This window comes from Hyla sarda, chromosome 9 (assembly GCF_029499605.1).
Source record: "Hyla sarda isolate aHylSar1 chromosome 9, aHylSar1.hap1, whole genome shotgun sequence".
NCBI classification, from domain to species: domain Eukaryota; kingdom Metazoa; phylum Chordata; class Amphibia; order Anura; family Hylidae; genus Hyla; species Hyla sarda.
Genome location: NC_079197.1, coordinates 144,517,261 through 144,531,515, shown reverse-complemented (window position 1 = coordinate 144,531,515; position 14,255 = coordinate 144,517,261). Strand labels below are relative to the sequence as shown.

The following is a 14,255-nucleotide window of genomic DNA, read 5'->3' as shown; positions in this document are numbered from 1 at the left end:
ATTTTATTTGTAAACTTTTTTTATTTTTTTTTACACTTTTAAAGTCCATTTGATTGCTTACACACATCAATGTGATAAATGCATGAATCTGTGAGATCAGCAATCTGCTTGTACAGTTTACCTGACAGACTGTACTAGTAGAGTTTACACATGGCACAGAGATCTTTATGAGGCCTGCCATGATAACTGATCAATGCAATGGCAGAGATGCCAATTAGAATCCTGACAGAGGGGGCGCAATTACAGCCGGTAAGACTAGAAGAGTTTGGCTTCCTACCCAGGAGTTTACATATGGGTTGGGAGCGACACCTTTCAAAATTCATATCTTCACCATCGCTGCCGACAGGAACATCTCCCGGGCATGCTAAGGAAGTAGATTTTAGAAATATGCCCATAAAAGCCCATATGTCAATGGAACGCTTATTTCCGCACAAAATAAGTGCCCATTTCAAGTGGTGCTGATTCTGCAAAAGATTTTCCTTGCAGAATTTTGCCCTTAGGCTTGGTTTCATTTTACTGTGCCCAATTCCCTTTTATTGCCCAGGGGAGAGGTGACTGGTCTGGCAGCCAAAGTGCACGCTCAAGCAAAGCGCGCTCCCCTTAACCCCATTGAAAGCAAGCACATTGAAAGCAAGCACAGAACCGCTGCAATAGCCATAACCAGGGGAAACAGAGCATTTACAAAGAGGTCCACATGGTAAACAAGAGAAAAATATGATTAGAAACGATGAAGAAAAACATATCTGATCACAAACAATTATACAGTTACACGATAAGGGACAGTGGGGAATGGGAAAACCTCTTTGGGCAGAGATATTAGACACAAGAATTAAACAAGGCCTCCAAACAACATTGTCTGTGAGTTACCTGCCCGCATAGGGAAAGGTAACTGACTTCCTGGACTTGTGGGGCAGTCAGGGGTTAAGCGAAGGGGCCGGGCTGACCAGAGGGCTTAAAGGGGTACTCCGCTGCCCCACCCCCTCATGACGTCACGCCCCATCTATGGGTGGGGGCGTGACGGCCCATGAGGGGGCGGGGCTATGGTGTCACAAGCTCCCGACGCCAGCTCCAGCGTTCGGAACAGTTTGTGCCAAACGCTGAGCAGCAGAGTACCCCTTTAACCAACAGTGCAAGGGGTGGGTGGTACTTTTAGTCCCCTCCCTCTGGGTATAAAAAGTGTGTTAGCTCCTCCATCTGCCTCTTTTTGCCTTACCAGTGTCCCTGGGGAATCTTGCCCTCCCTCCCTATTTTGTTGTATTGTATAATTATTTATATATATATATATATATATATATATATATATATATATATATATATATATATGATAAAGATAGTTACACAACAAATACAGTACAACAAAATAGGGAGCAAGAGGGGTGCAACAAACATGCAGCACACAACAACATAGTGCGAACAAGACGCCAAAAGCGTCCACACAACTGTCACTCATAAAATTCTTTTTTTACAATTGTATATATATTATAAAAAAAAAAGAATCTTATGAGTTTGACAGTTTTTGTGTGTTGTGTGATGTGATGTTGTTGTGTGCTGCATGTAGTTGCACCCTTTTTGCTTTTGTTTTCCAGTGTCTTTTGTCTTTCTTTGTAGTCACAGCTGGCGGGAGAGGTCATCAGCAGAGGATGGCGGAGGCTGATGGCTACATGCACGTTGGGCATACTGACGGACGGCATACTGCCTCAGCCAAGAAGTTCCTGGTTTCAAGTTATTTAACCTCTTCAGGACACAGGGCGTATGGATACACCCTGCATTCCGAGTCCTTAAGGACCGAGGGCGTATCCATACGCCCGTGGGAAATCCGTTCCCACCGCTAGCCGGTTGGGGACCGGAGCCGGATGCCTGCATTCAGCAGGCACCCTGGCACAACGCCCAGGGGGGCCCTGAGACCCCCCATGTCGGCGATCGGAGAAAATCGCATGTCAATTCAGACATGCGATTTTCTCCAATTCCGGGCTGATCGGGTCTCTGGTGACCCGATCACCCGGAAAATAGGGCTGATCGGAGTTGTCAGCAACACCCCCGATCAGCCTAAAGGACTGGAGTGAGATCGCAAAGCTGCGATCTACTCCTATCCCCTGCCATTACTCAGAACGGAGTTCTGACCAATGGCAGCGCAGGACAGGGGGTTGCCATGGCAACCTCCCGTTCTGCCCGCCCCTGGATGTCGAGGGTCTCTGGGAAGAAGATGGAGGCCGTATATACTGCAGATGCGCTGAAAGTGGCCCTACCCATAGAGTGACCATCTAGAATATCACCAGCTGTACACAGGTGCTGAAGACCATATAAATGATTACAGGTACATACTCACAGGGGGCGTCTTCTTATCGGAGTCGTTCCCTTTTCTCTTTCTTCTCCATCTGTCCTGGGTCATCATGAAGACGTCTCTCGATCAACTCGTCTCCACCGAATCTGCCAGACAAACATTTTAGGCTTCTTGCTACGACAAAATCCTCACCTCTATACAAACCCCCTATATTTATTACACTAGCACATATAAGTATTAGATCCCTCTGTGTCCCTGCATAGTACTAGGCCCCCATCACATTGTTCCCATACAGCATTTGGCGCCTCTGTCTCTGTATAGTATTAGGCCCCTAACATTACTCCCATATAGCATAAAGCTCTCCCACATTTCCCTCAGAGTAGCAGGCCCCCTCACATTGCCACCATAAAAGTAGCAGGTCACAAACATTGCCCCATAGAGTATTATGCCCTAAACATTGCGCCCATATAGCATTAAGCCCCCTTACATTGCCCCCATAGATTATTAGGCCCCCTTATATTGCCCCCATAGATTATTAGGCCCCTTTACATTGCCCCCATAGATTATTATTAGACCCCCTTACATTGCCCCCATAGATTATTAGTAGGCCCCCTTACATTGTCCCCATAGATTATTATTAGGCCCCTTTACATTGCCCCCATAGATTATTATTAGGCCCCCTTACATTGCCCCCATAGATTATTAGTAGGCCCCCTTACATTGCCCCCATAGATTACTAGTAGGCCCCATAGATTATTATTAGGCCCCCTTACATTGCCCCCATAGATTATTATTAGGCCCCCTTATATTGCCCCCACTGGCTCCTTCCTGTCACATCAGCCACCTCGTCGTGAGTGTTGAAAGTCTCCGCCGCTCAGCGATTCAGGACAGGTGTCCCGAATGCTCTGTCGGCCTCCCCTTCCCATGTTGCAGGGGGTGAGACAGGGCCCGCAGGTGAAGGGTCTGATTACCCCACTGCAGGGACAATGCCACCATAGTTCCTAGCATGGGAGTTACTGGCAGGGTGCAGCCATAGGGCTACGGGCCCCCCTGGGGGCAACTATTCAAAGGGGCCTACAACTATATGGGGGCAACTATTGACAGAAAAAAAAAGGCTTACAAAAACTATATGGGGGCAACTTGAACATCAGGGCCCCAATATAGTTGTTGTAGGCCCCTCTTTGCTGCTAATTGTTGCCCCCATAAAGTTGTAGGCCTCAGCCCTTGCCCCTGACTACAGGCCCCACCATATATTTCTTTTTTTTATACTGACCTCTTGCCACCGTCCTCCTCAGGGCAGGCTCTTCCTTCATTGCGCTGCTCCCCTCTGTAGCCGGCAGACCACTGCTCCCTGCCGCTGGCCTCCTCTTCCACCAGACTCCACTGTGGTCAGGTGACGTCGGGGCGCAGAGCAAACATACCTCCCGGTGACCACTGCTGCTGTTTTAAAGTGACAGCGGCCGCCGGCCCCGGACGTACGTGCTGTGCAGCTGCAGCAGTCTGACAATCTGTGACTGATTGACTGACTGTACAGAGTACAGTCAGTCAGTGTATAATGTGTTGGCCCCAACGGTCAGTGAGTGACAACCAGTCACTGACATTGATAAAAAAAAATAATAATTGCCGGAACCGGCCAGCCCCCTGGGGGTCTGGGCCCCTTACAGGGGTATCTGTTGTACCCCCCTGATGGTGGCCCAGAGCAGGAGGCTACTGAGTGACTGGGAGTTTTCAAAGTGTATCCTGCAATAATGTTTTTGCACTTTAAAGGGGTACTCCGGTGAAAATCTTTTTTCTTTTAAATCAACTGGTGGCAGTAAATGACTTCTATTAAAAAATCTTAATCCTTCCAGTACTTATTAGCTGCTGAATGCTACAGAGGAAATTCCTTTCTTTTTTGGAACACTGATGACATCACGAGCACAGTGCTCTTTGCTGACATCTCTGTCCATTTTAGCAACCGTGCATAGCAGATATATGCTGAGGGCAGCATGGTGGCTCAGTGGTTAGCACTGCTGCCTTGCAGTGCTGGGGACTTGGGTTCAAATCCCACTAAGGACAACAATAAATAAAGTGTTATTATTATTATAATAACGTCAGCAGAGAGCATTCCAAAAAGAAAAGAATTTCCTCTGTAGTATTCAGCAGCTAATAAGTACAGGAAGGATTAAGATGTTTTAATAGAAGTAATTTACAAATATGTTTAACTTTCTGCCACCAGTTGATTTAAAAGAAAAAAGGAGTACCCCTTTAATGTATAGATACAAGGTTGAATAACTGAGAAATAAAATATGGCAGCTAAGTGGTTAGGATCCAACATCTGCAGTGAGTTTGTATGTTCTCCTCATGTTTTTGTTTTCTCCTACACTTCAAAAACATACTGAGGGGTGAATTTAGTTTACGAGCCCCAATCTGATTTGTGTGTACGCTATATAAATAATTATTATTATGTGAGGAAGGGGAGAGGAAATTGTTTCACTTCTCCATGTAGGAACATGAGTCTGTGTACAGCCCTGCTTCCTGCTCATATTGGGAGGAGGGGAAACAATCACAGCTCATTGCCGGAACATTGTAGGGGACAAGATGTCTGATCACGGGGGTCCCGCCACTGGGAACCCCTGCGATCTCTCCTGCAGCACCCCTGTCATTTGGTGCACAGAGTGAGCTTCGCTACGTGCCTGATGACTGGTCATGCAGGGGTCGTAGGATCGTGATGTCGCGGCCCTGCCCCCTCATGAGGTCATGCCCTGCCTGCCCCCTCAATGCAAATCTATGGGAGGGGGCGTGGCATATCATTTTTACCATTAAGTGCGAAAACACTAATTGAAAATGCAAAAAATTTAATTGGCTGTGTCCTTAAAGGGGTACTTGTGTCCTTAAACTTGTTGTACTTGGTTGCCCAGTACAGGGGTTGCTCTCCTGTACCCTTTTCTGTCCTGTGTGGTGGACTCTATTTCAGAGCCCCCTGAGTCCACCTCCATTCCACAAACCCTAAATGGTTAACAGTGCATTATGTGATTTATTAAATTGTCTTTTTGATGTTAATGTGCCTTTAAATGTTACCTGGTCATGTAACCAGGGAAGGTGTCAGTGACCAGGTGACTTGTGGGTGACCTATAGGACCTCTTAAGATTGCTCCCTTATATACTTGGGAGGAGCTAGTTCAGTCAGAGCCTTTAGACCTTGCTAAGGAGCAGTATAGTCAGGACCTGAGAGTGTCTGGTGTCCTAAGGGAGACCAAGGCCTGACCACGCAGCCACGCTTCCGTCATCAGTGAACCCCCTTCAGGTCAAAGTCAAAACCTGGTAAGCAACCACAGGGGAGAAGTATAGTCAGTCATAGTAAAGTATATTCAGTCTGCTAAAGCCAGCGTGGGTCTGCTTCATTTAGTCCAAGTCCACTACAAGTCCCAGCGAGCCCGCAAGTCTCCTTAAGTCACTGGTCATCTCCTTGGGCCTAACTGAGCTTTATAGACTATTCCTTCTGTCTACCTCAGTAAAGCTGTCATTGTTCCGTAACCTTGCATCGGAGTGATTATTTGCCCCATGCCTGGCCCCGGAACCAGCGGGCATACCTCGGATGGTGTAGAGGATAACCACGCCCTGGCGTCACGAACACAAGGGGTTAATGCCATCTGCCCCTAGGGTAATAACATCTGCCCTTTCATCGCACCCCAACCACAAACTGGTACCAGAAAGTTAAACAGATTTGTAAATTACTTTTATTTAAAAATCTTAATCCTTCCACTAGTTATCAGCTGCTATATGCTCCACAGGAAGTTGTGTAGTTCTTTCCAGTCTGACCACAGTTCTCTCTGCTGACACCTCTGTCCGTGTCAGGAACTGTCAGGTTTGCAATGAGGGTTTGCTCCTACTCTGGACAGTTCCTGACATGGACAGAGGTGTCAGCAGAGAGCACTGTGGTCATACTGGAAAGAACTACACAGAGTTGAAAGGATTAAGATTTTTGCAATAGAAGTAATTTGCAAATCTGTTTAACTTTCTGGTACCAGTCGATTGGAAAACATTTGTTTTCCATTGGAGTACCCCTTTAAAAAATAGTTTTTTTCATTTCAACTGGCTCCAGAAAATTAAACAAATTTGTAAATTACTTCTATTAAAAAATCTTAATCCTACCTGTACTTATCAGCTGCTGAAGTTGAGTTGTTCTTTTCTGTCTGACAACAGTGCTCTCTTCTGACACCTCTGTCTGTCTCAGGAACTGTCAGGAGTAAAATCCCCATAACAAACCTCTCCTGTTCTGGACAGTTCCTGAGACAGACAAAGGTGTCGGCAGAGAGCACTGAGGTCAGACAGAAAAGAACAAGTCAACTTCAGTAGCAGATAAGTACTGGTAGGATTAAGACTTTTTAAATAGAAGTAATTTACAAATCTGTTTAACTTTCTGGAGCGAGCTGATATGGAAAAAACATTTTTTTTGACCGGAATACCCCTTTAACCCCTTAATGACCAAGCCCATTTTCACCTCAAGAACCAGGCCAATTTTATTTTTGTGTTTTCGTTTTTACCTCCTCGCCTTCTAAAATCTATAACTCCTTTATATTTCCATGTACAGACCCATATAAGGGCTTGTTTTTTGCGTGACCAATTGTACTTTGTAATGAAACCTCTCATTTTACCATAAAATGTACGGCAAACCCAAAAAAAATAATTTTTAGGGAGGAAATTTAAATGAAAACCAAAATTTTGCACATTTTGGAGGGTTTTGTTTTCACACTGTACAATTTATGGTAGAAATGACATGTGTTCTTTATTCTGTGGGTCAATACGATTAAAATGATACCCATAGCTAGATACTTTTATATTTTTGTACCGCTTAAAAAAAATCTTAAACTTTTTGTACAAAATCAGTAATCTAAAATCTCCCTATTTTGACCACCTATAAAACTTTTTCATTTTTCCGTATATAGGGCGGTATGAGGGCTCATTTTTTGCAGCATCATCTGTACTTTTTTTTAGATACCACATTTGCATATATAAAACTTTTACATAATTTTTTATAAAAAAAAATTTAATAAAATGTGACAAAAAAGCAGCATTTGTGGAATTTTTAAATTTTTTACGTTTACGCCATTCACCGTATGGGATCATTAACATTATATTTTGATAGTTTGGACATTTACGCACGCGGCGATACCACATAAGTTTATTTTTTTTTTTTAATTACGCTTTTTGGGGGTAAAATGGGAAAAACGGACAATTTTCATTTTTATTGGAGGAGGGGATTTTTCACTTTTTTTATTTTCTTTTTATTTTTACATTTTTCAACTTTATTTTTTTATTTTTTATTTTTATTTTTTTCACTTTTTATGTCCCCATAGGGGATCAGAATTATCGGTCATCTTCTGCTCTGGTCTGCTCGATCGCAGACCAGAGCAGAAGACCCCGGGAGACAGCCGGAGCTAGGTAAGGAGACCTCCTCCGGCTGTCATGCTGGATGATTGAATCCCCGCGGCAGCGATGCGGGCGATCCGATCATCCAATCAAAGTGCCGCAATGCCGCAGATGCCGTGATCTGTATTGATCACGGTATCGGAGGGGTTAATGGCGGACATCCGCACGATAGCGGATGTCGGCCATTACCGGCGGGTCCCCGGCTGCTGCTAGCAGCTGGAACTTGCCGTGTATGACGCGAACACCCTTCCGATGCTCGCGGTCATACACAGGACGTAAATGTACGTCCTGGTGCGGGAAGTCCCGCCAAACCAGGACGTACATTTACGTCCGTGGTCGTTAAGGGTTTAAGGCCAAAGGAGTCCTTAAAGGGGTACTCCCATGGAAAACTTATTTATTTATTTTTTTTAAATCGACTGGTGCCAGAAAGTTAAACAGATTTGTAAATTACTACTATTAAAAAATCTTAATCCTTCCAGTATTTTTTAGGGGCTGTATACTAAAGAGGAAATGCTTTACTTTTTAGATTTTTCTGATGTCATGACCACAGTGCTCTGTGCTGACATCTCTGTCCATTTTAGGAACTGTCCTGAGCAGCATATGTTTGCTATGGGGATTTTCTCCTGTTCTGGACTGTTCCTAAAATGGACAGCAGAGGTCAGCAGAGAGCACTGTGGTCATGACATCAGAGAAATCTAAAAAGTAAAGCATTTCCTCTGTAGTATACAGCCCCTAAAAAGTACTGGAATGATTAAGATTTGTTAATAGAAGTAACTTACAAATCTGTTTAACTTTCTGGCAACAGTTGATTTAAAAAAAAAAAAAAAAAAAGTTTTCCACCGGAGTACCCCTTTTTATAGTATGAAAAATAAGCAAAAAAAAATTCTGGTAATTCCCTGGACTATAGGAATGTCGTCTAAAAGTAGAGTACAGGGGCGTAGATAAAGAGGTAGCAGTCGCACCATGGGCCCTGGTTTCTAAGGGGGCCTCAATGCACATCTGACCCATAAGAGAACAGTACAGTAAGTGGCATATGGGGCCCTGTTGCAGATTTTGCATCGGGGCCCCGAACTTACAATCTACGCCTCTGTCTGTATGAGTAGAGTAGCCACTAAATGAGGAGTTCCTAATTTTCCAGCAGTTCTAGTGAGCTGCGCCCACTTCGGGAGTATCATATCGTCTCCTCCGGGTGGCTGAGTGTCCTCTGGGTTCTGCCCTCTATGCCATGGATACAGTGCCAGGATCAGGCTTTTGGCCTGAAATACACTTTCTAATCCTATTGGCGAACAACATGCAATCAGCCCCTGAACATCTGGAGAGATTTACCGAATGAATGTCTCTATTTCTGCATAGACACGATTACACAGAACCGGGCAGAGAACGATACAATTAATATAGAATTACAGTACGGACTGCGCCCTCCTGGTACCAGCAGAAGAACGGTGACTGGCATTGAGGCGAGATAGGAGAATGGATTTTTCACTGGTTGATGAGCAGGTAGGCAGCAAATCATATATATCATACGTAATAGGATTGCAACCAATAAGGCAACATATTTTGCTGTGATTCTTACACTGTAGACCAATATTTTCCAACCAGAGTGCCTCCAGCTGTTGCAAAACGACAACTCTCAGCATGCTCGGACAGCCGTTGGCTGTCCGAGCATGCGTGGAGTTGTCGTTTTGCAACAGCTGGAGGCATCCTGGTTGGGAAATACTGTTGTGTTCACACGGTTTACACAGTTCTTGTTGAAAAAAAATGGGCCGTCAATGTATGGATGTGGATGGTCCTTCCGTGTAGAGCCCTGCTTTGGGTTTGGGATCACCCAATAAAAGAAAAAAAAAATAAAGACTTGCGGGCAATAGTGAGCATGTTGTGGGCGGTTAATGTTGAGCGGTATAGGCCATATTCGAAATCACGAATATTCGCGAATATATGGACGAATATTCGTCATATATTCGCGAATATTCGCATAATCTCGTTTTATTTTCGCATATGCGAAACTTCGCGTATGCGAAAATTAACATATGCGAAAATTTGCATATACAAAAATTAGCATAAGTAGCATATGTTAATTTTCACATATGCGAAAATTCGCGTATGCGAAAATTAACATATGCGAAAATTTGCATATACAAAAATTTGCATAAGTAGCATATGTTAATTTTCACATATGCGAAAATTCGCATGCCAGTCTCACACAGTAGTATTAGAGATTTCTTTACACCACACAAGCTGGAAGCAGCGAGGGGTGATCACTGTGATGTGTACTGTGAAAAAAAAAAAAAAAAAGAATATTCGTAAATACGAATATTTAGTGCTATATTGGCGAATATGCGATATTCGCGAATAAAATTCGCATTGCGAATACTCGCGAGCAACACTATGGGCGGTTACAGAATGTACAGTGGGTCCGGTAAAATCACATGTGGTCCTGCAAACCTCTGAAATGCCACAGGAGAGCTGATGAAATGGTACAAGAGGGTGATGACATGGTATGGGGGTAATGCAATGGCAAAAGGGGGATAATGAAATGGCACAAGGACGATGAAATGGCACAAGAGGGTAATGATATGGTATATGGGTGATGAAATGGCACGAGAGGGTAATGATATGGTATAGGGGTGATGAAATGGCACAAGAGGGTAATGATATGGTATAGGGGTGATGAAATGGCACGAGAGGGTAATGATATGGTATAGGGGCGATGAAATGGCACGAGAGGGTAATGATATGGTATAGGGGCGATGAAATGGCACGAGAGGGTAATGATATGGTATAAGGGCGATGAAATGGCACGAGAGGGTAATGATATGATATGGTATGGGGTGATGAAATGGCACGAGAGGGTAATGATATGGTATAGGGGCGATGAAATGGCACGAGAGGGTAATCATATGGTATAGGGGTGATGAAATGGCACGAGAGGGTAATGATATGGTATGGGGTGATGAAATGGCACAAGAGGGTAATGATATGGTATAGGGGCGATGAAATGGCACGAGAGGGTAATGAAATGGTATAAGGGTGATGAAATGGCACAAGAGGGTAATGATATGGAATAGGGGTGATGAAATGGCACGAGAGGGTAATGATATGGAATAGGGGTGATGAAATGGCAAAAGGGGGATAATGATATGGTATAGGGGTGATGAAATGGCACGAGAGGGTAATGATATGGAATAGGGGTGATGAAATGGCACAAGGACGATGAAATGGCACGAGAGGGTAATGATATGGTACAGGGGCGATGAAATGGCTCAAGAGGGTAATGACATGGTATAGGGGTGATGAAATGGCACGAGAGGGTAATGATATGGTATAGGGGGCGATGAAATGGCATGAGAGGGTAATGATATGGTATAGGGGCGATGAAATGGCTCAAGAGGGTAATATGGTATAGGGGCGATGAAATGGCTCAAGAGGGTAATGACATGGTATAGGGGTGATGAAATGGCACGAGAGGGTAATGATATGGAATAGGGGTGATGAAATGGCACGAGAGGGTAATGATATGGTATAGGGGTGATGAAATGGCACGAGAGGGTAATGATATGGTATAGCGGTGATGAAATGGCACGAGAGGGTAATGATATGGTATAGGGGCGATGAAATGGCACGAGAGGGTAATGATATGGTATAGGGGCGATGAAATGGCACGAGAGGGTAATGATATGGTATAGGGGCGATGAAATGGCACGAGAGGGTAATGATATGGTATAAGGGCGATGAAATGGCACGAGAGGGTAATGATATGGTATAGGGGCGATGAAATGGCACGAGAGGGTAATGATATGGTATAGGGGCGATGAAATGGCACGAGAGGGTAATGATATGGTATAAGGGCGATGAAATGGCACGAGAGGGTAATGATATGGTATAGGGGCGATGAAATGGCACGAGAGGGTAATCATATGGTATAGGGGTGATGAAATGGCACGAGAGGGTAATGATATGGTATAGGGGCGATGAAATGGCACGAGAGGGTAATCATATGGTATAGGGGTGATGAAATGGCACGAGAGGGTAATGATATGGTATGGGGTGATGAAATGGCACGAGAGGGTAATGATATGGTATAGGGGCGATGAAATGGCACGAGAGGGTAATGAAATGGTATAAGGGTGATGAAATGGCACAAGAGGGTAATGATATGGAATAGGGGTGATGAAATGGCACGAGAGGGTAATGATATGGAATAGGGGTGATGAAATGGCAAAAGGGGGATAATGATATGGTATAGGGGTGATGAAATGGCACGAGAGGGTAATGATATGGAATAGGGGTGATGAAATGGCACAAGGACGATGAAATGGCACGAGAGGGTAATGATATGGTACAGGGGCGATGAAATGGCTCAAGAGGGTAATGACATGGTATAGGGGTGATGAAATGGCACGAGAGGGTAATGATATGGTATAGGGGGCGATGAAATGGCATGAGAGGGTAATGATATGGTATAGGGGCGATGAAATGGCTCAAGAGGGTAATATGGTATAGGGGCGATGAAATGGCTCAAGAGGGTAATGACATGGTATAGGGGTGATGAAATGGCACGAGAGGGTAATGATATGGAATAGGGGTGATGAAATGGCACGAGAGGGTAATGATATGGAATAGGGGTGATGAAATGGCACGAGAGGGTAATGATATGGAATAGGGGTGATGAAATGGCACAAGGACGATGAAATGGCACGAGAGGGTAATGATATAGTATAGGGGCGATGAAATGGCTCAAGAGGGTAATGACATGGTATAGGGGTGATGAAATGGCACAAGAGGGTAATGAAATGGTACAGGGGATATTTTTTTAATATATATATATATATATATATATATATATATATATATATATATATATATATATATATATATATATATATATCAACTGGCTCCAGAAAGTTAAACAGATTTGTAAATTACTTCTATTAAAAAATCTTAATCCTTTCAATAATTATCAGCTGCTGAAGTTGAGTTGTTGTTTTCTGTCTGACAACAGTGCTCTCTGCTGACATCTCTGCTTGTCTCAGGAACTGCACAGAGTAGAAGAGGTTTGCTATGGGGATTTGCTTTTAAACTGGGCGGTTCCCGAGACACGTGTCATCAGAGAGCACTTAGACAGAAAAGAACAACTCAACTTCAGCAGCTCATAAGTACTGAAAGGATTAAGATTTTTTTATAGAAGTAATTTACAAATCTGTTTAACTTTCTGGAGCCAGATGATGTATATAAAAAAAAATTTTTTTTCCTGGATAACCCCTTTAAATAACACAAGGGGGTAATAAAATGGCATGGCAGGTAATGGAATGGATGGATGAAATGTCACAAGGGGTAAAGAAATGGCACAAGAGGGTAACAAAATGGTATGGGTGATTAAGAGGCACAGGAGGTGATCACATGGCACAAGGGGGTAATCTAATGAACAGTGCCTATTGAAGAATTTCAGATGCAAGCGGCCAAGAACAGACACTGAGTCAATGGGGAAGTCCCAACAGGCTTGTCCCCTCCCCGTACTCCTTATTTGTGGATAGGGAGAGATCTACCAACAAACCCAAGCATGGTGGGGGTATGATGGGGATATGGGGGAGAAGACAGTTGCAGCATCTCCGGGCAAATCAAAAATGACAATTTGTCCACATTTAGAGTCTGTATTGTGCTCCAGTTACCTTTGTGTATGTAACATCATGGATTATAAATGTACTTAAGGCCGCCCCTCTGTCTTCACAGCTTTCGGCCATGAGTGGGCTATTTCTATACGCCTCTTACAATGGGGACCTCTCCCTCCAGACCTCACTATCCACGCTCAGCACTGGACCAACGCACCGGACAGATCAGGCCGATAGAAGGAGAATTATCATTGAATCCATCTGGCTGTGGACCGCCATTCTGGCCACTGTTGGGAACATCATGGTCCTGGGAGTGGTGTGCGCCTGCACCTTCTGAACCTACAATGACAGAACATGTTAGTGGATAGAAATAGATACAATCCAGTTCTGTGCTTTTGTTAGTTTTACAGCTACATAGGCTTAAAAGATCATTGGTGGAATCTGCTCCAGCCAGTTGTCCTATCCCATCCACTATTAATGGTGACAGCGGATACCCTACCCAGCAGGGGGCGACAGTGAGCACAGCATACACACCTTCAGTATAAATGTGTATAACCTTTAGGCAGACTAATAAAAAGGTATTCAGTAAGATGCATTGTTTTCAGATGCCTTATTTAATTTAGGAAAGTTTAATCCAGTCTTTGGTAGGTAGCTGCTCACCACCAGGTCATGCTCCAGTGACGTGCCAACATGACCCTACCAGAAAGGAGCGAGGAGAGCATGGCTGGCTGCCTCTGTGGCTGGCTGTCTAATGGTAAGTTACACTCTGCCCCGGTACCTACATACTAGGAACACTCTGCCCGGCCTGCCACACACAGCCCTCCACCGCTCTGCCACTAGAAGAAGTGGGCACATTGGAACACATATGACCGATTAATATGGTACTATCCAAACACTCAGCCACCTACCTACTCACCCAACTACCTACCCTTACCTACCAACCCACATACTTACAAA

At 44.2% G+C, this 14,255-nt stretch overlaps 2 protein-coding genes across 2 annotated transcripts in view; one reads left to right on the top strand and one right to left on the bottom strand.

The window, feature by feature from the left end:
- LOC130290402 (cytochrome P450 2A4-like) overlaps window positions 1-13,542 on the top strand; it is a 55,664-nt gene extending 42,122 nt beyond the window's left edge. The window contains exons 10-11 of the mRNA XM_056537993.1: window positions 9,046-9,189; window positions 13,420-13,542. Coding sequence (XP_056393968.1) covers window positions 9,046-9,158 — 113 coding nt within the window. The 3' untranslated portion in view covers window positions 9,159-9,189; window positions 13,420-13,542. The remainder of the gene's footprint in view (window positions 1-9,045; window positions 9,190-13,419) is intronic.
- Window positions 13,510-14,255, bottom strand: part of SHKBP1 (SH3KBP1 binding protein 1) — a 49,185-nt gene continuing 48,439 nt past the window's right edge. Inside the window, exon 19 of the transcript XR_008847596.1 lies at window positions 13,510-13,637. The gene's annotated coding sequence lies outside the window, so the exon portion shown is untranslated. The remainder of the gene's footprint in view (window positions 13,638-14,255) is intronic.